A 24,307-nucleotide genomic window follows, 5' to 3' on the forward strand; every position below is an offset into this window, starting at 1 on the left:
GGCATCATCCAGCCCACTTGAGTTCTCAGAAAAAGAGTGGATGACTTTGTTGCTGATGCCTGTCCAGGATGCAACAAGCATTCCATACTGTTAAACACAATATGGAAGACTGCATTGCATACAATCGCCTGCACCAACAATACAATATACATTCCTTGAGAGCTCTGTGGGAAAGCCCGGTCTCAGCCATGGCCTTCCTTAGGGACTCGGGGCTGTTTGGCCAGACTGCCTAGGGAACAGCTACTACTGCTACTTGCATACCATTACTGCCAACCTGCCTACCACACCTTACCTACCAACAATGTAAACTGCCATCCTCCACTGCCAACCTACCTGTCATGTCTTCATCTTCCCATCAGCCAGTCAATCTGCCTTACATCATCATCAACCTACCAACCACCACTGGAAACCTGATTGCTAATCTGCCTACCAGCACTGTTAACCTACTTATTACCATCATCAAACTGCCACCAAACATCACCAACCTCCATATCACCATCAACCACCTTGCTTCCACAACAGCCAACCCACCTATCACTATCAGTCTCCCTACTACCATTGAAATCCTGCTACCACCATTGCAAACCTACTGCCACTTCCCTTCCTACTATCAGTGAACCTACCTACCACTACTGGCAACATGCCTACTGTTCATCATCATCATCATCCAATCCACTGTTGTCCCACGAGGAGGGCAGGAGCCCGGGGCTAGGCAAGTTGGTCCTGCCATTTAACATAAGACTGATCAGCCTCACTCAACCCTGAGTGGCATTACATGAGTAATAAACCCCAACAACCCCTTGGATAAAAACCTACACCGGCTTAATCCAATTGGAATGCCCTAATTACCCACTAAACCACCAGGTGCCATAAGTTGGTTATATGGTTACCACCCAGCATGGTAAATGGTTTCCTGGTGTACAGGAAACCATTTGGCTTGTCACTCAGTGTAGAGTCACCTGTAGACAGAAGGAAGAGCAAAGAACGAAGGAAAGAAAGACAGAAGGTGAAGGGAGGGAAGAAAGAAGGAAGAGAGAGAAAGACTGGCACCCGAGAGCAGCACTACATTGAGTGAGTGGATGGTGAGCATACTGTTATGTACATAAATCTTGGACTTACTAATGAACCAAAAGTTGGCCAACAAATGAGCTTGGGCACACCAAAGAAAGTCAAGGATATATTAAATGTAATGAATTATTTTTAAAAATGTATATAACAAAAAACAGCTGTAGCACCAATTTAGTAAAATTACACAATGCACATCAAATATGGATACCAGTATCTGTTCCACATAGTTCTCCAATGTACAGTACATAATTATTCTTACACTGAATGAAGGAATATCACAGTATAAACACAAAGTTCTATGCTGCCTATACAGAAGTTACAAAATGGTTACACCTACTGGAGGAAAGAAGAACTGACCCCTCACTGGCCAGCCAGCAACAGTACATAGGTCTACAAACATCTGACCACGTTTGTGTGCCAAGTCCAGTCTTAAACAGGCTTGGTTTAGGGTCAATATTACATTCCTTCCTGCTAATATGTAAACTTAATGCACCAACTATGTAGAGCCTCAAAACATAACCTACTTTATACAATTCATAACACTACCAGAGTTGTCAACCTGCTTGCCACCTCCCTACCACTATCATCATTTTGTCCGCCGTCAAATTCTACATTATAACTGTTTCCGTAATTTTCACGTAATTGATATTAAACTTGACATTTTCATATTATTCTCCCTGCATGTTTCTTATTTGCAGAATTTTCTCAAATATATTTAGATGCAATAATTTATTTACCAGACACACATGAGCATTTCTTTATGACTTAAAGAGGTACACCAATGGCTACTTTGCAGACGATATGCAATACTCACAGTCCACAGACACATTTATTATAGTGCACACTGCCAGAACCACCCTGAGTTCCACATCTATCATAACATGCCATCGTCACTGTCAAACACGCATAAAGGTATTCTAGTCTTCCTCTTCTCTATCGAGTAGCTACTCTAGCTATAACTGCAACACCAGCTTGTCTTCACATCATCCACCCAGCCAGACCCAGGGGAAAGTGGAAATTGATAAATAAAACAAAGGTATACTGGACACATACTGTTGCATGTACTGCTAAGCAATGCTATCCAACCTGCACATTTTGTATTGCCACTGTCACTTCCTCAGCAAATGAATTACCGATGTGATAGCGTCTTAAATGTTGGTTGAGGTTAGATTTCTGACTGAAATGTTTATCACACTCATCACATTTGAACTTCTTCACTCCTGAATGAGTTAATAAGTGTCGGGCAAGATTTCCCTTTTCACTAAACAGTTTTCCACATTCATCGCACTTAAATTTCTTCACTCCTGAATGAATTATTAAGTGTTGGGTGAAGTTGCCTTTCTCATTAAAAAGCTTGCCACACATATCACACATGAACTTCTTCTTTCCTAAATGAATATCCATATGCCTTGTGAGATGAGATTTTTGACTGAACAGTTTATCACATTCATCACACTTGAACTTCTTCACTCCTGAGTGTATCAGTAGGTGCTGGTTGAGATTACTTTTATCAGCAAACTGTTTATCACATTTATCACACTTGAACTTCTTGACTCCTGAATGAAGAAGTAAGTGTTGGTTGAGACGGCATTTCTGACTGAACTGTTTATTACATTCATCACACTTAAATTTCTTCACTCCTGAATGTGTCAATTGGTGCTGATTGAGATGACTTTTACATTTAAATTGTTTATCACATTCACTGCACTTGAACTTCCTCTCTCCTGAATGAATTAGAAGGTGTTGCATAAGATAATATTTTGTCCCAAACAACTTACCACATTCATCGCACTTGAACTTCTTCACCCCTGAATGAATTAGTAAGTGTTTTGTGAGGTCATAATTCCGACTGAACTGTTTACCACATTCATCACACTTAAACTTCTTAACTCCAAAATGAATTAGAACATGTCGAGTGAGATTGCCCTTCTCGACGAACAGTTTACCACATTCATCACACTTGAACTTTTTCACTCCAGAATGAATTAGTAAATGTTTGTTGAGATCTACATTCCGAATGAACTGTTTACCACATTCATCACACTTAAAGTTCCTCACTCCTGAATGAATCAGTAAGTGTTTTGTGAGGTCAGAATTCCTAATGAATTGTTTATCACATTCATCACAACTGAACTTCTTAACTCCTAAATGAACTACTTTATGCTGGGCAAGCTGTTTCTTACAATTAAACAGTTTATTACACTTTAAACATCCGAACTCCTCAACATCAGCAGACAGGGTGCCTGTGTCCTGAATAATTCCATCAGTGACAAACATTTCCTCACTCACTTCACACTCCAACTTCACATCTGGTTCTTCCTTAACCACCTCCATTACACTTTCCCTCCCACCACTCTTACCCCTTGCATCTGGTGATGTACTATACAGTTTATTCTTCCAGTTACCAGATGATTTTATTCAGGCTGAGAGAATAACCAAATGGTGAAGCAGGATAAAGAAAACTAATGCCCCAGTTTGAAAAGAATTTCCAAAGCTCAATATAAGAATAAGACAGAATCAAGGCAACAGAGTAAAATACACCGTTGTGGAGGGGCTAATGCCTTCCATATGTAATCAATATGCACCTTGCTGTACTTCACCACTAGCCTTATTATCTGCCTCCGCTACAAACACTGACCCACACTGTACTGAACCAAACTGTAAACATATACATTACTAATATTAATTAATGTCAACACTGAGCATGTATCATTACTAATGAACAATGAATTGGTAACATGCTTGTCATTACAACTGAATAATAACTATTAATGTCATTACAACTGAATAATAACTATTAATGCATAGATTACTACTAAACCATAATATTAATAACACTGATTACTACAGAATCATGAAACATCTATACAGAGACTGCAATTACCTTTGTTTCTCACTTATACAGACATCTAATTTGTACATCCAACACTTACAGAACAATCATAAGCACAAAGGATACCAAAACAGTTAAATGATCTAGATTCGACTCATACCACGCATCAAAGGATTCGTCAAGTTACTTTGCAGGACACTAATATCCAGTATGAGCCAGACATTTTTGGCTGAGGGGTCTCTTGCAGGATATGCCCAAACAACAAAGGGTGTGACCTCACTCCTGTCTACACTCAGCATTTATTGCTCAAGAAGCTCCCTCACTATCACACTGCTGTCTTCATAAATGATGTGACTTCACCTCTGGATCTGAAAAATAAGCTGCCATTAGACCAGTATCTCTGTGAACCTGACAACATTGTACAGTACATTATGCATATACAGCCTAGAGGAACAACAAAAAGACTTGAGTCACTTTACAATCATTACCTTACAGATGGGATCAGCAGTGTCTACATCAGCTCATTTGGTGCACTGAATGCTGGCTCCCTTGTACATTAGGAATCCACTTTTCATCTGTTGTCTCACCACTCACCTGAAACAACACAGTTTACTCTATATTTTGACTTGTGGACAAATACCGCACAACTAATAGTTAACAGTGGCCAAAGGGTTGAAATGCTGCACTAACCCCCCTCCCCCCCAAAAAAAAGGAAAAAACTTTTCATAACATTTTTGTTTGAAAGACAATACAAATCTCTAACAAAAGAAAGTCATTCCACATACAGTAGCTAACTGATAATGCATAGCCCTGACCAAGCATATGAATACAGAAAAGAAGATTAGAGAAGATGACATGACAACATGGCTGGTTGTGTCATGGTCACATAAATCAGGTTAGGAAACCCATGGTCCAAAATCAACCCATTCTGCGCTTGATGTCACGAGGCGTAAACCTGAGGCAACCAGAGTTGCCAGATGCTCAAAGTCATTTTTGGTATATGCATACAGATTCTGGAATGATCTGATATGTGTGGTTGATGGTAAGAGGGGGACTTAAATGATCCTGCAGGTGCAACAGCTCAAAGAAATGAAGGGGTGAAAGGGATGGGCATATGGTATGAGGAATGCAGAGGAAAGGATATTGGAGGGGTGCACAAGCGATGCACACATGATATGTGGAATGCAGAAGAGGTAAGGATACTTGAGTTCAGGGAGGCAATGAACATGACTGTGTGCAACACGCTTTTTAGGAAATGGGAGAATAGGCTGATCACATACGAGACTGGGAGTAATAGTAGCCAGATTGACTATTTCCTGATTAGGATGGCCAACAGAAGGCTAGTAAAGAATGTGAAGGTTACAAGGGACAAAGAAAGTGTACAGCAACACAAATTACTGATATGTGACATGGTGCTAAGGGAGTAGGTAGCGAGTAAAAGGACATATGCACCCAGGAGGAAAATACAGAAGGTTGAAAAATCATGACATAGGGGATGGCTTATATACCGAGATGAACTGAGAGATGGCCTAACAGGATGCTCTAGACAGAAGTGTTACTGAACAGTACAAAGCTCCCAAGAACAATCTCTTGAGAGTTACTGATTGAATGTGTCGATGGACAAGGGGCCCACTAAAACATAAGGTAACATGGTGGTGGGATGAGGATGCAGAAGCTGCAGCTGAGGAGAAAAGATTTTTCCAGGAATGGAGAAAGGGTGGTCACGGAAAAGAATGTACAGGTACTTGGCTGCTGAGTGTTGGGCAAAAGAGGAGCTTTACAGGACAAAATCTGAATTTCAGGGAATTTACTGGACAGCCTTAATAGTGCTGAAAGCAGCATTGCCAACCGTTGGGACATGTCCCTAAACCTAGTGACTTCTGACTAATTTTCAATGGCGATGGGACGTAGGGACGCCCAGGCAAAATTCTTAGAAACCTAGGGACTTTGGATATTCACTGATAATTAGTATATTTTTCTTTAAGAAAAGTGTCAAATAAAGAAGCTGATGAATATAGCCTGCTTCTTCAGAAAAGCTGTGAAGAACTTTGGTTATATCTTTCCAAACTAAGGAATTTTTCAGAAGGAACCTTGCCTGTACAGCAAAGCTCATCCTAACTTTGCCACATTCCAATGCAGAAACTGAGAGAACCTTCTCCTTAATGGCAGATGCAAAGACAAAAAGAGGAAGAGGATGGGACCCGAGTCATTAGATTCCTCACTATTTATCAGTTCTAATATATGAAATCCAAAGAGACAAACTGTCAATATTGCAAAGGATACTGAAGAGAGGCACTTGGCACTTCATAACCAACAAATGTATGACCACTAAGAGTAAAGCTTTACTGTTTTCTTTCCATTCAGGTCTTAAGTTGATTATACTGCTGTGCTGATTATAAATGAAATCTGATTATGAAATGCTGAAAGTGTTATAATCTGTTTCATCAGAGCTGAGGATAAATAACCACATCCAATACTGCAGCAGGAAATATGGCATCGCTCTATTTATTTACTATTCCTCTTACATATAATATGTATCTTATATTTTCACCCTCTTAAGATCATCATGAACAATTAAAGGAACTACCTAGACAATGAAACATATAATCTAGTTAACTGGAGAGACAGTAGGGGGCACAAGGATTTGAAAGTAAATACAGATAAAACAAGTGATGATGTCTACGGCTGGTGACGATACTGTCAAAGAAGAGAGAGAGAGTGTGTCTATGTGCAGTTTGCCAGAAGGGTGTGGGAAGTAACTCCAGCTTGTACAGTGTTTGTGACAGTTGGGTGCATAAGAGATGTACATGTATTAGAGGTAGGATACGAAATAATGCTGATTTTGTGTGTGCTGTGCAACAGAGAGAGCATTTAGAGATTGTCAGGTGTAAAATGACTGATCCTGTTGGAGTGTTTCTTGACTTTGTCAAGGAGTTTTGTTATTTGGGGGATATTTTAAGTTCTGGAGGTGGGACTGGACCTAGCTCTGTGGCTAGGATATGGAGTGGTTGCAGGAAGTTCAGGGTGCTGTTGCCTCTCCTAACAATGACAGGGAACTCCTTCCATGATAAGGGATCTTTGTGTTTGGCAGGTGTTGGGAGTGTAATGCTGTATGGTAGTGAGGCCTGGGCTGTAAAGGAAAAAGATAGTTGTACACTCAAACATACAGAGATGTTAATGATTATGTGGACAGGTAATGCATCCTTGAATACAAGGCCTGAGAGTGCTAGCACTGCTATCAAAGAGCTGAACGGAAGGATGGGACTTGAAAATATTGGTCTTGTGATAAGGAGGGGTGGATTGAAATGGTTTGGGCATGTTGAATGGATGATGACAAATGGGTGTGGAGGGTGAGAAGTGTGAATGTCTGTGATTAGAAGTGTCAATGTCTGGGGTAGTCAGGGGTAGGGTTGCGAGAGGCAGACCAAAAAAGATGGGACGAGATCATGTGACGACAGGGATTAGGGACTGAATATATAAACTGCCAGAGATAGAGCAGCATGGAAAACCACCATTAGGTGACCAAGACCAACTAATGCTAGCATGCTGGACAACCTTTATAAACAATACAATGACTACAAAAGTTTGATCATTTCTGTATGTCACTAAGGACAAAAATTTGTTTATTTAAAAAAAAAAAAGCATCATCCTGTGAATGATAATTTATTTTCAATTATTCTTCCTCTTGCATGATGACTGCTGGGTCCACTATGGTCTCTATAATGAGAAAGTACTGGTATTAATGTTATAAATTAAGATATTAACAGCATGTGTGAACTGATACAGTACATGTTGCAGTATATATATCATGTATCAATTCAACATACTGATAACAGCTTTATAGGCACCGTATAAGTTCAACCGAACATTACAAATCCCTACTTTGCACTGCTTGAAGAGCTGGCATGGCATGGAGTATGAAAAACATGTCCTTCCACAGGAAAGTAGTATATCCAGCACTGATCAACCACATTCTACAGGTCAGGTTAGATTAGGCTAGGCTAAAACCTAAACCAACTTAACTAAGCCTAATGAGATTGCACTATTCCACTGGGGCATTTGGAAGAACATGCTTTCCTACATTTTTTTTTTTTTTTTTTAATAAATAACAGAACGGAGGAAGAAAAAACAAATGAGTAAAAAAAAATAATCCATACACCAGATTACTGGTGTCCTCTGTTCATAAAATATCTGTAACAGTTAGACTTGAACAGTTGTGGGTTGAAATTTGGAGGGAAACAACTCTGGGGAAGCGAGTTCCAGAGAGATGCAGTTCGGGGAATGAAAGAATTCTGATAGGCAGAAGTTCTGCAATATGGCTGAGTGACAGTCCAGTCATGAGCGCTACCAGATGCCCGTGTAGCACGAGGGAAGGCATGGAGAGGTGGCACCATAGATGCAACTTCGTCTGAGCATTTGCCAAAACAATATCTGTATAATAATGAAAGGGAGGCAACATTCCTTCTTACTTGCAGGGGAGGTAGTTTATATGTAATGGCAGGGTTGTTAATGATTCTAATAGCTTTATTTTGAATTTTGTCTAGTTGTCTTAATGCAACCTCTCCACAACCATTCCACAAGGGTGAGCAATATTCAAGCTGAGAGCACACATGACTCTTATAAATTATAGCTAACTGCTCATCGGCGAAGAAGTTACGGACTCTGTACAATAATCCAAGTTTCTTTGAGGCAGTTTTAGCAAGTGATCTGACATGAAAGGTCCAGCTGAGGACACTGTTAAGTGAGACGCCAAGAATTTCAATACTTTTGGAGATGGGAATATTAGTAGCACTGAAGGTAATGTATGAATCTGGCAATATCTGTCTATTAGTAAACTGTATATATTTAGTTTTACTAGCATTAAAAGAGACAAGGTTGTTTTGTCCCCATTCAATGATTGTAGACAGATCTTGATTTATGGAGATGGCTGTACTGAGTTGAGAGGTAGAGATATTAGACTTTGTAAATGGATGTCTGAGTGTGAATGAACTATGTAGTGTTGAGTCATCTGCATATGAGTGAATGGGATTGTGGGTGACAGATAAGAGATCATTAATATGAACCAGAAATAGGGTTTGCGCCAGAACTGATCCCTGAGGAACGCCAGCGTTAACTGAGTGGAAATTGGAATATACATCATCTACTTTTACTCTTATTTTCCTGTCACTGAGATATGAAGAAATCAAAGGAACAAAAGACGTTAGTCCATAGCAAGGGAGTTTGGACAGCAGGGAACGGTGCCATACTCTGTCGAAAGCTTTAGAGATATCAAGAGCTACTGCATGAGTTTCTCCGAAAAGATCAATTGATTGATGGATGGTATGAGTTAAGAGATTGAGTATGTCAATGGTGGATCTTTCGTGGAGAAAACCATATTGTCTATCACTAATTAAGTTGTTGGATTCAAGATGTTTAACAATGTGCTTAATAATTAAAGTTTCAAATACCTTACCGAGAGAAGATGTGACCGCTATTGGTCTGTAATTGGAGGGGTCAAACGAACTTCCTTTCTTCGGAACTGGGTGGATATTGGCTTCTTTCCATGAATTTGGGAATAAAGAAGTACGTATGCATAGTCTGAATAATTTAGCTAGGAGAGAGGCAAGTTCAGGGGAACATTTTTTCAAAACAATTGGCGGAATTCCTTCTGGGCCTGGAGCTTTGTTGGTAGGTAAATTGTCTAGGATGGATTTTACATATCTTGCCTGTATTTTAAGTGAGGAAATTTCGGGAGAATCAAGTTCCAGTACTGGGACATTCTGGCTGGTATCGTCTATGGAAGAGTTTCTGGCAAAGGTACTGGCAAAGATATCTGCTTTCCCACATGGGTCATTTGTAATGTCGCCATCTGAAGATTTTAGTAGGGGAATGGATGATGACTTGTTAAAGTTATCCCAACCCAAACGCTAATTCTCCTTAGAGTACAGTACTATATGGTACGGTATATTCTACGGGAGGAAGGATGCAATGAAAAAATTTTAAAAAAGGGAGACAGACCTTTCTGTACACAATAAGGCCTCTTGAGTATGGACTGCGAAAAAAAAAATACATACCTAAGTTTTAAAAGCATGATACAATAATATTACAAGAAGCGCAGTCTACAGTTTTACTAGAGGGTCTGCTTGGCCAAAAAGACTGGGTTAAACAACTACCACCACCACCATCGGTGCATTTGTGGGCATTAACTACACAAACCCAACCTAAAGACAACTAACCTAACTAACAAGGCCACATCCTACAATCCTACACTTGTTTAATTAAAAAGATTCAGCCGTATCCAAAATTTCAAGTTCTGAAAAGCAGGTTTGAATTTCTACACTTTGAGGATTTCTTCTTACCAATTTCTGTACTCTCCTTTGAATTTGGTAATTTTCTAGTTTCACACCATACCCGGTACTACTTTTTTTCATCTTGTTGACTTTATCATCACAACTGCTTCACTAAGTAGCTATGCTGAGAGTATAGATTGAGGTGTGGATTCTCTTGCTCATAGCTCCATCCACTATCCCATCTGTTAAAATCATGGTATCTGACCTGACCTGACCTAACCTAACTAAACCTTATGTAAACTAGTGTAATCTAATCCTTCAGTAACCAAATCTGATATTATATGCAGTTTCAACCACACACCAGCCAAATTCAATTTTTGGATTATATTGCAATAGATAGATAGATAGATAGATAGAACAATTTTTCATAATTCTACTGTATTTCCACCATAACATTCAGTCCCATGCTGGCAGAATATTCATGCATGATTAAGTTGTAAATGGCATCTCACACGGAGGTTCTCGATGACTGCGACTGTCCCATGCCCTTCCCTGTGCTGAAACAAGTTACAGTATTATAGTTGGGTGAGCTACAACATGAATATTTTTTTCCCTACAGTTTTTGGAATATTTAGCTAGATGAACTCTGTCATCCACACTCTCTGAAAATATAGTATAGGCTATATATAATTTGTTCCTTTATGGATGCTGGGGAAGAGGCTGTCTGTACCTCAAAAAAGCTGCCCCCCTCCTCCTATCCACTATCCTCCTTTTGAAGGACTGGGATAGAATTAAGGGGCATTTGTACCACAAGAGAGCTCCTCCATCCAGTTAAAGTACCGGTACTGGTATATCAGTGCCATCACCTGAAGACATCCCTCTCCAGGTTTAATAACATTGATAGGTGACAGAGCTACAAGATGTGGAATCCACAAAATACCATATATTGCACAGGTATTGAATTCACGGATTTTGTACTTTCTATAATAAACTTCTTCTGCAACTCAACTTCATTTCTCTTATGGTACAGTCATTACTCATTTTACGATGGGGTTACGTCAGGTCATACCTTATCATGTACAGATTTTATCATAAATCGGGAGATTGAAATCCAATATAAAAGGGGTATTATGTCAACAAAACTTCCCAGTCACCTAACAAAGACTGAACCATAAATGACAACCCACCTTCATTCTTTCCTGTGTTGGTCCAAGTTGGCTCCAGGTCGTCCCCCCCGAGGCTGGGGGACAGCTTGTACTTACAGGCACTAGTGGTCAGCCTCTGAGTCAGACAAGAACAGGTTAGGGGGAGGGGAATCCAGCCCATACCTGCACCAACCTTAGCCCTGGGGCCCATACCTGCACCAACCATAGCACCGGGGCCTACACTGGCACAGACCTTACCACTGGGCACACAAATTCACAGTACTGTAGTACGATGTTTGGCTGAGAGGTGACGATAACAGGGGGGCACACATGAACAAGTTGGAAAGACAGGGCTTTGAAGGGGTGGCGGAATCTAAACCATAACAATGCCCACACGCCAGGGCTACCATCTTGCCTGAGACAAGCGACGGGCATCTTGCGTGTGCCTGGCGCTATCCGATGGCAAAATCGTTATAGCGGGAAATTTATTGTAAATTGAATTTTGGGGTGGAGCTTTTCTATTATTGTTGTAGCGAATTATTGTAAACCAAATCATCGTAAAATGAGTAATGACTGTATATCATTTGTACCGTACCTGTTGATGTTGGGGTCCAACACAGAGGATGCCATTTTTGTCTTACCACACTGATAGGTTTGGTTGGGTTAATTAATTATTGATCTGCATAACAAATGTAACCACAGTATTGTGTAAAAGTTTTGTCCTTCAGTGAGTTATTTACATACCCGGTACTGTATCTCTATCTATCTATCTATTGCCAGACGCCTCAATCCCGTTTGGGGTGGCCACAAACAAATCGCCTCCAAGTCGCCCTGTCCCCCGCCATTTCACTGCCCTGCTTCCAACTCACACCCCCCTCTCTCATATACCCCTCCACCCCATCCCTCCATCTCATCCTCGGCCTCCCCCTCCCTCTTACCCCCTCCACCTCACTCACATACACTCTCTTCGTCAGTCTTTCACCCTCCATCCTCTCCACATGGTCAAACCACCTCAATGTGTTCCTCATAACGCTTCCTATCACATCCATATCCACACCACAACGCTCCTTTATTTCCTCATTCGTCAGCCTGCCTCTCCATGTGACTCCACAGGCTCCTCTTAAATAACTCATTTCCACTGCTCTCACTCTTGACTTGTGTCCTTCCAACAACGTCCAAGCTTCACTTCCGTATGTTAGAGTTGGTATCACAATACTGTCATGTAGTAACTTTTTCACTTCCAGGCTCACTTCCCTGTTTCTTATCACTGCTTTCAAAGAACCAGCAACCTTTCTTCCCTGCTGTACCCTTTCAAGCACTTCACCCTCCAAACCTCCATCCTTACTCATCACACTACCCAAGTACTTAAACGTACTCACATTTTCCAATTCCTCACCATCCAACCTTGCTGTACATTCACTGACTTCACCTCTCTCAAAGACCATCACTTTACTCTTCCCTACATTCACCTTTAGATTCCGTTTATTACACACTCTCCCAAACTCATCCACCAAGCCTTGCAGCTCCCCTTCGTCTTCACTCAACAACACAGTATCATCTGCAAACAACAGTACAGGGAGTTTCCAAACACTATCCTCTCTCACCAGGGCCACACCAACATCCACTACCCTACCTTGTACCTCTTTTATTACCCCATCCATGTACAGATTGAACAACCATGGAGACATGCCACATCCCTGTTTCAACCCAACTTTCAAAGAGAAAAATTCACTTAGTTCACCATCCACACGCACTGCAGCCTTCGCACCATCGTACATACTCTTCACAGCATTCAACAACTTCCCATCTACTCCATATATTCTTAACACTTTCCACAATCCTTGTCTATCCACCCTGTCATATGCTTTCTCCAAATCCATGAAAGCCGCATACAACTTCTTTCCCTTTTCTAGAAACTTTTCCACTAAAGATCTAAGAATGAATATCTGATCTACACAACCTCTTCCCTTCCTAAAGCCTCCCTGTTCTTCTCCAACAGTATCACTAGTTCCATCCATCCATTGCCAGATGCCATGTATCCCAGACGGGGTGGCCAATGGCTTAGAGTTAATTGTTTTACAGGGAGGGGCACTAATCCTCCACCAACCCCACTTGACACGTAGGGATGCCAACAGCATCTGGTGTTCCCAGGCGGTCACCCATCCAAGTACTAACCAGACCCAACGTTGCTTAGTTAAAAATGGTAATATGCAAGTTGCCTATGTATACTACTGTCCTAAAAATTTTACAGAAACTCTCCCCACCTATATTTACTAGGTATTAAACAAAGTAGCTACTTCCTTAAAGAAGTCTGAAGATGACAATAAATTAGCTACCATAATGTTTAAATAATAAATGCTAAAAACAAATCTGCTTGAGAGCCAAAACTTGAATAATCTATCTATCTATCTATAGCCAGATGCCATTATCCCATAAGGGGTGGCCGTTTGTCTTTGAGTTAGTTGTTTTACATTTACAGGGAGGGGCACTAACCCTCCGCCAACCCACTTGCTGACACGGGGGAAATATGTATGGGTTAGATATATGGTTACCACCCAGCACTGTAAATGGTTTCCTGGCTGACAAGAAACCATCAGACTTGTCACTCAAAGTAAAGCCACCTAAAAAGGAAAGAACAGCAATTAAAAGTAACAAGAAAGATGGAAAAAATAGGAAGAGAGGAAGACAGACACAGAAAAAGAATGATAAAGGTGATGGAAGATGTTGGCAGCACTTCATCAATTAAGTGGGTGATGGTTGCACTTGAAAAATAATTTGTAATAAATGCCATTAAGTAGGCGGTCTGGTTAGTACTTGGATGGGCGACCGCCTGGGAACACCAGATGCTGTTGGCATCCCTACGTGTCAAGTGGGGTTGGTGGAGGATTAGTGCTCCTCCCTGCAAAACAATTAACTCTAAGCCATTGGCCACCCCGTCTGGGATACATAGCGTCTGGCAATGAATGAATGAATGAAGTAGGCGGTAGTGACCATCATCCACTCACTTGATGTAGTGCTGCCTACTTCTTCCTTCATCTTTATCATTCTCTTTCTGTGTCTGCCCTCCTCTCTTCCTATTTCTCCCATCTTTCCTATCACTTTTTATTACTCTTCTGTCCATTTCAGGTGCATTTTCATTGAGTGACAAGCCTAATGGTTTCCTGTAACCATATAACCAACACATGTGCATTCCCTTCATGTCAACAAGTGGGTTGATGGAGAGTTAGTGCCCCTCTCTGTAAAGCAACTAACTCAAAGACAAACGGCCACCCCTTACGGGATTATGGCATCTGGATATAGATAGTCCATCCATACATCATCCAATCCTGTTGCCCCATGAGGAGAGTAGGAGCCTAGGGCTAGGCAAGCTGGTCCTGACATTTAAGATGAGAGCTAGGTACGGTACAGATGCACAGATATAGATTATGAAAGTGTATTACAGAATACTACCTAGCTTAGGCTGCTGAAAGAAAAATTACTGTAGTCCGTTTAGTTTCATCTGACAAAGTTCCGTAACTTCATTCACTCTACCAGGTGATGGCCAGGTGCAGTTAAACTGGAGTACAAATTTGAGTTGAAACCATGGACACTGATTCCTACCTCAGTACTAGCCTAATGAAATTTCAAGAAACCATGACTTACTATTCAACTTGTGGGGGTGTCCCAGTTTTGTCAAATGAAAATTAACTGACCAGAGAACGTCAAACAAGAGCTGTATCACAAATACCGAAAATGTCTACAGTACTAAAAATCTGGGCAGTGCTGAATGACTGGCAAGCCACAAAGTAGAAGAAAAAAATAAATGGTATGTAACACCCCGAAGTGAATGTACTAGTGGCCGTTCAATTCTAACTGACGTATGACAAATGTTTGCTTAGATAACACGGACTTACTCGTTAGACTAACTGGTGACGATCCTGGAATGATCATGCAGCGCCCATCCTCACCAACGTCCCAACAGAGAACGGTCGAAATACTCTTCTTGTGGGTTTGAGGGGCTAGGCCAATATTACAACCCTATGCCCTGGCTGTTAAAGGTGAGCTGTATCATGAGTCATATGCAGGAGATCCCACCCCTTACATCGCACCGCTGACGCCACCCGCGAGTCCGCGACCCCACCCCCAGTGTAAACAATAGCTGACGCCTTCTTCTTCGCTGGTGAGTCTGACCGCTTTTTTTTTTTTTTTTTTTTTTTTACAACCATCGAATATGGATGTTATGCTAGGTATTTTTAGGTCGACTTCTCGGCCTAAGTGAAATACCTACTCGCCAGAACGAGACGAACACCACAACTTCAGGAGGAGGGAACAGGGATGTGACCCCTACCCCCACAAGGAGATGACAAGGAGGCATATCACCTGCCGAGCCTTCCGAGTAGGAACGACATTCTCCCCCGTGACCCGACGCCCCTCTTCCTCGTAACCAGACCTCCGGCAAGTACGCAGGTTCAATGCACTACACTCCGCTGGAGGAAACACTCGCCAGAATCGGGATGGGACTTAACCCCAGGTCCCAAGCAAGCCCTTGGACGCCGTATCTGCCAGATCGGCCTTCACAAGAGGACAGGACTCCACTGGAGCCTCTAGCCTTGCTATACCCTAGGGGAGCAGCGGCACAGTAGAATCCACCGGACCTACTGTGGGTGGAGTGACCGTCGGTTCTTCACCCTCTGCCACCCACCTTTGGGAGCCAGCACGTCGGCACGTTCTACAGGCGACCTTTGCTGGTTCTCCCCAGGAGGGAGGCAGTACTTGAGGTAGACTCTGCCGGAGCTAACTAAGCGGGACAGACCACCGGTCGTCTCCTGAACTGCCCCAGCCCCGACGACAGGAGGCCAGAGACCTGTGGCATTGGCCAGGAGTGCCCGCCGGGCCTCTTCCTCTCACCTTCCTCAGGTTCAGCACCCGAGGGAACGTTCTCTGGACCTTCTCTCGCTACCGTCCCATACAGGAACTTAAGCATTGCCCGCCGGGTCTGCCTGGCCGAAGGAGTGCCCGCTGGGTCTGCCTGGCCAAAGGCGTGCCCACTGGGTCTCCCTCTCCCTCCCCGGTCCGGAGTTCCATTAGAGACCGTCAGGCCCGCCAAGCAGGGGAGCAGGCTGCCAGTCGCTCCCCATCTGCAACCCTCGAGGTTCCTACAGAGGGTGACGTCCCTCTCTTAGTCCGCCCCTCCTGTGGCAAAACGAGGTGTCTCTCCCTGCCCCTCTCCCCCGGAGAGCGGGAACTGCTTCCCTGCAGGTACCCCACCTGAGACCAGCCAGGGCAAGACTACGCCATGGCCAGGCATCCTGTCGCTGCAACTCCACCACTGCCCCCAACAGGTGCTGATGGACTCCTCCAGAGTGAGCAGCTGCAGGCCACCCCTGATGGCCTCTTCCCCCAGGCAAGACCGCAGCCCCCAGAGGAGGCGGACGACCCCTACTGCCCACCACAGCCGCCGGACCCCTCCTGATGAAGGCGGCCGCAGTCCACCCCTGATGGCCAACCCTCCCGGACGGGACCACGGCCCCGGAAGGGCTCTGCCCCACCCGCAGCCGACCCTTTGCCCGGGCCTACCCAGGTCTGCCCCCAGGACCCCTACTACAATGAAGGGCCAGCGCCGTGCCGCACGCCTCTTGGCTCTATTCGGCCCTAGTCCAGAGGGCCACTCCTCACCCAGGCCCTCTACGAAGAGAAGGCCGCCCACCAGCTCCGGTAGGGCCCGTGGTGATCCAGACAGTGACCGACCCCAGGAGCACACCCCAGACGGCCCGCCCCCTATGCCCGGCCACCACCTGCGTCTTCCTGTCTAGTGGGTCTCAGACCACGCCCTGGTGCCCCTCTCTGCCTGTGTCCGTAAATAAAAACTGTAAGGTTAAAGTTCCGTCCTCTGGTGTTGTTAGTGTTTAAAAGCAGACCCTCCCCACTGTCCCCAGTGTCGCCCCCCCTTTCCCCTTGCTTGGATCAGTGGATTTGCAACCCCCAGGAGAAACTCAAGCGGACGGCCAGTGCAGGCACGGGACGAGAGGTCCTGGTCGTTTCTCCCTAATGTGACTCCCCCACCCCCTTTTGCAATACACGACGAACTACCACTAAGTACCAGTGTTGTGCCCCTGTCCCTGTATTGTCATACCCCCCCCCCATTGGACTTATTCCCTATATACCAAATGTCTGTAACATGGATTTACTCTCTGTGATAAACCTATATGAGAATTCTATGTAATCATAGTGTCCTCCGTCCATGTCAAGCGAGTAGATTATAAGTGGTGTATTCCCTCGTCCTATGTCATGCGCGTGCAACATAAGTTAACCCGGGCTCCGTCTGTGTCACGCGGATGTGTCATAGGTAATGTAAGGTTCCGTCTATGTCACGCGAATGATTGTGGAAAGGGAATGTGCTCCTGTCTATGTTACGCACTGTGTATATGGAGGTAAAATGTATTAGGAGTGTTACACGCATACAGGAACAGGAGATACCTGAATTACTGTATGAACTATAAATGTATTGTAACGTGAGACCACCCTTTTTAAATAGATACATATTTCTAGTGTTGGTCAATATTCTGTATAAACTAGGTGGAGATATTCAGTGTAAGGCATATTGTGCCACGTTATCTGATGTTCTGCATTTACTAGACTTGGTCACGGACTGTAGTGTGCAAAATATTGTAGCCCAGCTTATTGCTAATATGCGTGTGCCCTTGTTCTGCCAGTGTTTGGACTTTCCCCTACTTGTCTGTTTACACTGCCCCGGTCGTGAACAAAGAACCCAAGGCCCGCACCGTAACTGGTCCCAAGAAGTCGGAGCCCAGACTACACTGCATAACTCTAAAAACACTAGTTGCTGAGCAGGGTTCTCTTTTGAGACCAGAACTAGAATACATTACAGGAGGAACAGGGCATAAAAACTCGGCAGACCAACCTTACACTTATTGTTATGCTAGGTGTTTGTAGGTCAACTTCTCGTCCTAAGAACACTGGCTACTGAGCGGGGTTCTCTTTCGAGACCGGAACTAGAACACACTACCAGAGGAACAGGGCATAAAAACTCGACAGACCAACCTTATACATATATTGCCTTCATTCAGATCTTTAACAATACACAACAGTTATATACTGTACATGAAATACCTGCTCGACGGAGCGAGCTAGACACTACCACCCCAGGAGGAGGGTACAGGGAAGTGATCCCCACCCCACAAGATGACAGGGAGGCTGTTCCACCTGCCGAGCCTTCCGAGCAGGAACAACATATCTCCCCCGTGACCCAACGCCCCTTTTCCTTGCAGCCAGACCACCAGGCAGTATGAAGTCTGAGTGCACTACACTCCGGCAGAGGAAGCACACACCAGAATCGGGGTGGGACTTGCAACAACCAAGTCCCAAGCAAGCCCTCAGACACCGTGTCCACTGGACTGGCCTTCACGGGAGGAGAGGACTCCACTGGAGCCTCCAGCCTTGCTATACACCAGGGGAGCAGTGGCACAGTAGCATCCACCAGATCTACTGTGGGTGGAGCGACCACCAGTTCTCCACCCTCTGCCACCCACCTTCGGGAGCCAGCACGTCGGCACTTCTCACAGACGACCTTTGCTGGATCTCCTCAGGAGGGAGGCAGACCCAGGAGTAGACTCCACCGAAGCTACCTATGCGGGACAGATCACCAGTCATCTCCCAAGCTGCCCCAGCCCCGATGGTAGGAGGACAGACTCCACCAGAGCTGCGGCGTTAGCCAGGAGAGCCCATCAGGCCTCCCCCTCCCGTCGTCCCCGGGACAGGTGCCCCAATCCCGACAGCAGGACAGACCCCACCGGAGCTGCAGCATTAGCCAGGAGAGCTCACAGGGCCTCCCCATCCCGTCGTCTCTGGGCCCAGTGGCACCTGAGGGAGCATCCCCTGGGCTTCCTTCCACCTCTGTCCCGAGTAGAAACTTAGGCAATGCCCACCAGGTCTGTCTGGCTGAAGGAGTACCCACCGGGTCTCCCTTTCGCGCCTCGGTCCAGAGTTCCGGCAGGGACCATCAGGCCCGCCAAGCTGGGGAGCAGACCACCAGTCGCACCCCCTCCACGACCCTCGGAGTTCCTACTGAGGGTGATGCCTCTTGCTCAGTCCACCCCTCCTGTGGGGGAGCAAGGTGCCCCTCTCCCCCTGAGAGTGGGAGTTGCTCCCCTGCAGGTACTCCGCCAAAGACCAGCCAGGGCAAGACGACCTCAAGGCCAGGCGTCCTATCGCTGCAGCTCCACCCTTACCACCGACAGGCACTGACGGACTCCCCCAGAGAGAGGGGCCGCAGACCACCCCTGACGGCCTCCCTTCCCAGATGAGGCCTCAGTCCCTGGAGCAGGCGGACCACCTCTCCCGCCCACTCTAGCCGCCGGACCCCTCCCAGTGTAGGTGGCCGCAGCCAGCCACTGAGGGCTGCCCCTGCTGGATGGGACTGCGGCCCCTGAAGGGTGCTACCCGCCCCATAGCTGACCCTCAGCCCAGGCCTAGCCAGGTCTGCCCTTAGGACTCCTACCACAGCAAAGGTCCGGCGCCATGCTGACCCTATTTGGCCCCAGTCCCGAGGGCCCCACTTCGCCCAGGGGCCCTACAGAGAAAGGGCCGCCCACCACTCCACCCAGCAGCTCCCGTAGGACCCATGGTGATCCCGACAACGACCCACGCCGAGACTACATTCCTGACGGCCCGCCCCCTACGCCTGGCATCCACCTGTGGCTGCCAGTATAGGGGCCTCCTCCCCAGCGCGCCCTAGCGCCCCTCTCCGCCTGTACCCACGAGTAGAAAGACTCTAAGGTTGTTGTTTTGTCCCCTTGTAAAATAAAGGTACGATCCCATGTGAAACAGACCCTCCCCAGTGCTATATCCCCCCCCCCTTTTTTGCTTGGACAGGTGAAATAACTACCCCAGGGGAAACCCACGTTGACTGTTAGTATTGGTACCAGGCGAGAGGCCCCAGCCGTTCCCCAGTGTGATCTTCCCACCCCCAGTGCAATACATGGCGAACTCCCTCCAAGTATCAGTGTCATGCCCCTGCCCCTGTAATATCCATATAATTTCTCCCTCCCCCCCATTCTTATTCTGTACACACCGAGTGCATACACTCAGGGTATACTCTCTGTGATTGGCCTACATAGAGATACTATGTAACAATAGTACTCTCCATCCCTGTCACGCGAGTAGATAATAAGTAGTATATTCCCCTCCCCCATGTCACGCATGCGTAACATAAGATAGCCTAGCTCTCGTCTGTGTCACGCGGATGTGTTATAGCTAGCATAAGGTGCCGTCTGCATCACGCAAATGTGTATTGGAATGAGAATATACTTCTATCCCTGTCATGCGCTGTGTATACTGAAACAGACTATATTGGAAGTGTTATACAGTACATACAGGAACAGGACACACCTGGGATACTGTATGAGATATACGTGTATTGTCGTGTGGAAATATTTTGTATAAGTGGAGACATTTCTATGTGTGTTGGTCAAAGCTCTGTATGAACTAGGTGGAGATATTCAGTGTAAGGTATATTTCTCTATATCATATTAATATTCTGTATTATTTAGGTTTGGTCATGGACTGTAGTGTGTAATTTGTATTAATATATACGTGTGCCTTTGACCAGTCGGTGTTTGGGCTTCCCCTCCTTATCTGCATACTCTGACCCGGTCATGAACGAAGAACCCAAGGCTGCACTGTATCTGGACCCGAGAAATCGGAGCCCAGACTACGCTGCAAAATAGTATACACAATATTGTTATGCCGCATATTCTGCTCCCAACTTCTTGGGTTCAGATACGGGTGCAGGCCTTGGGTTCTTTTATTCTGGACCGGGCTAGAGTATGCAGACAAGAGATAGGGCTCAAGAACAGGCTAACCAGTTCTACAAGTATATTACCTTATAAGCAGTGTTATGTAGCGTGATCTGACCAGAGTATGCAGACAAAGACCAAACACCAACTGATCAAAGGTACACGTATATTAAGCTCAAAACAAATTACACAGACTGATATACACGCAGTACATGACCATGCGTACTCAGTACAAATATGTTAACCAATACAGAATAATACAGTTCACATTTACACTAAATATTTCCACGATACAATACACATATGGCATTTACAGCACACTGGATATGCCTCACTAGAACACATACAGGGGTGAGGGCGCAACAGAATCTCTAGCACAGTCTATCTCGATATGCACACATACGCGTGACTGGGACGGGGATATTAATTCACTTAACACACTCGCGTGACATAGGCGCAGCGTTATACCACCAAGGTCGAGTGAAAGAACAGGTCTGATCGTTTTGCCTCCCCGTGCATCTTCGTGACGTCACACGGTACACTTCTCGGGGGTTCAGAGAAAACAAGAAAAATTGATGGGTAACTGCAACAAATTACCACAATTTGCTACTTTATATTGTCGCCCTGGTCAGCATTGCAATATAACTATATTGGTGTTACTCTTACTATTGTTAATGAATGCTTCCTAATTTATAGCTTCAGTACTGTAACTTCATAAGCATAGTATATGAACTTCAAATATCAGAATTCATCATTTGTACCAGTCTTATGGTTTCCATTATGGTTGTGATGAAACATTATTGCTGTTCATTCCTTAGTGTTAATGCTTTTCATCATCATCTTCGTCATCACTAGTAACATACCTCTTATCGTCATCATCACTGTCACTACCATAGCTCCCCAGGCTTCTATAAATTGCCTCATCACACACACATATTCTGACAAATAAGGCTGCATAGGACACTAGAAACACAAAGTACCATCATCGTCATATACCATGATTACAGGTACCACTATCACCATCATTATCACCATTATAATAATTACCGTCACCATCATCACCAATGCATCACTACCATAATTCCCTCAACTTCTACAGTTATAATCACCAACACCACAACCATCATCATCATCATCATAATCATTACTGTGTCACGTCCATATAGTTACTTCAACATCCATACCAGTAATTTTCACACACACATTTCAGGCAAATAAGGGAGGGAATGGAGGGCACTACAAACACAGAGTGAATTTTTTAAAAATTTTCTTAAAACATAAGAAAAAATTATAACAGTAGGCTAATTGGTCCACGCTAAGCAGCTCCTGCAAGACTGTGCTTTTAGCATTGCAAAATGGCCACATACTTTAGTAAAGCAAATTTGGAAAAGAAAAGGGATAAAGGTAGAAAGCAGGATGATGATTTCTACCAAGAACTTGTTGAAATGGAGACTCACAATAAACTGGTACAGCGTGTACACAGACTGGAGATGGCTTTTCAAAATGAGATTGATGAAATAAAGAAGCAGACGCACTTGCAAAAGGAAGTAATAGAAAAACTAGGAAGGGAGGTCAACAAGAAAGACACAACCATATGTGAACTAACAGTAGAAGTGAGTACACTTAGGAGGAAAATGAGTGAAATGGCAAGTACAGTAGTCAACCACGAGAGTACTGTGGAAGAGTTCAAAAATGATACAGAGACAATTAGGCAAGCAAGCAGTCTGATACACCAGAGCAGTGATATTGAGGAGAAGATAACACAGGTAAATGAAGCTGTGCAAAGCTTCAAAAATGATGTGGAAACCACGTATGCTGAAATGGTGAAAGTAAAGAAAGACTTAGAAACAAGGGTGGAAGAAAAAAGCATTAAAAAGGAAATGAAAAGAATAATCCAAAACAATCTAAAGTTAGTCAGAGATTCAGTAGATATCAACAAATCTATAGTAATCACTGGTATAGAAGAGGAAGAAGTAAAAAACAAGATCTCAAGAGACAAAAAGGAGATGTCAAATGTAATGAGCTTTACTGAAAGAAGTATCAGAGGAAATCTGTAGTAAAGACATAGAGGAACACAAAAGGTTAGGGAAATACGAGAAAAGCAAGTCAAGACCTCTAAAGGTAACCTTCCAGAGTGTAAACACCGTGTAGGAGACACTAAAAAATGCAAAGAATCTTATGGAAAAAGAGGAGTTCAAAAATGTATGGATAAAAAGATGCCTAACACAAGAGGAACTGGAATTACTGAAAGAGAAGAGGGAGGTAGCAAAAACAAAAAATGAGGGAAGATCAGAAGAGGAGAATATATTCATTTACAAAGTAATTGGATTGCAGGTACGAAAGTGGTACATAAACAGGAGGGAATAAAAAGGAGGAAGGTAGTAGAACCATGTCATGATAAGTATATAAACAAGATGATAAAGTTGATGTACTCAAATGTGGATGGAATGGTATCTAAATTATTAGAGATGAATGATTATGTCAGAGAAAATGAACCACATTGAATATGCCTAACTGAAACAAAATTAACACCAAGGATATCAAATGACATACTAAACTTAGAGGAATATAATATATGGAGAAGAGATAGAAACTTAAAAAAAGGAGGAGGAATTATAATAATAACTAAGAAAAATCTAAAAGTCAAAGAAACAGAACTAGATATACCCTCACAAGTAGAACTGATTGCAGTAGAGATCAACACATCTGAAGGGAAAGTAATTGTAGCCAATTTGTACATCCCACCCAGATCAAACACATGAGAAAGAGACGAATATGAGGACCTGGCAGAGAGTACAATTCAGAGTTTAAGAGCATTACTACATAAAATGGAAGAGAAATCGGAAAGAATTATACTAACTGGAGATTTTAATACAAATATAAATTGGAATACTCTAGATATAATAAGCCAAGAAAGCTGTTGGGGCCAAAAGCTCCTGGATCTCGTGCAGGAGTTTTTCCTAACGCAACATGTGAGGCAAACCACCAGAAAAAGAGGACTCGATGTACCTTCAGTGCTAGATCTCATATTTACTAGGCAAGAAAATGATATTGACAGTTTAATATATCACCCTCCACTCGACAAAAGCGACCATGCAGTACTAAATTGCAACTTCAGGATAGCATATGACATAGTTAACAGCAATGAAAGTTACAAAAAGAGACTAAACTATAAAAAGGGAAATTATCATGACCTAA

General features: G+C 43.9%; 1 protein-coding gene and 1 long non-coding RNA gene across 2 annotated transcripts; both read right to left on the reverse strand.

The window, feature by feature from the left end:
• Nucleotides 1–1,238: 1,238 nt before the first annotated feature.
• Nucleotides 1,239–3,402, reverse strand: LOC145414003 (uncharacterized). Its single transcript, XM_080283572.1, has one exon. It carries the CDS (start codon nt 3,400–3,402, stop codon nt 2,146–2,148), a length of 1,257 nt encoding a protein of 418 aa, XP_080139698.1. The 3' UTR covers nt 1,239–2,145.
• A 695-nt stretch (nt 3,403–4,097) lies between these two features.
• LOC145413977 (uncharacterized) lies at nt 4,098–15,262 on the reverse strand. The gene is made up of 3 exons (XR_013899813.1): nt 15,209–15,262; nt 4,390–4,495; nt 4,098–4,269 (listed from the first exon to the last, which is right to left on the reverse strand). It is a non-coding gene; the product is annotated as an uncharacterized LOC145413977 (long non-coding RNA).
• Nucleotides 15,263–24,307: the final 9,045 nt, after the last annotated feature.

This window comes from Coenobita brevimanus, chromosome 98, assembly GCF_032717465.1.
Source record: "Coenobita brevimanus isolate Jiangsu-jjx chromosome 98, ASM3271746v2, whole genome shotgun sequence".
NCBI lineage: Eukaryota > Metazoa > Arthropoda > Malacostraca > Decapoda > Coenobitidae > Coenobita > Coenobita brevimanus.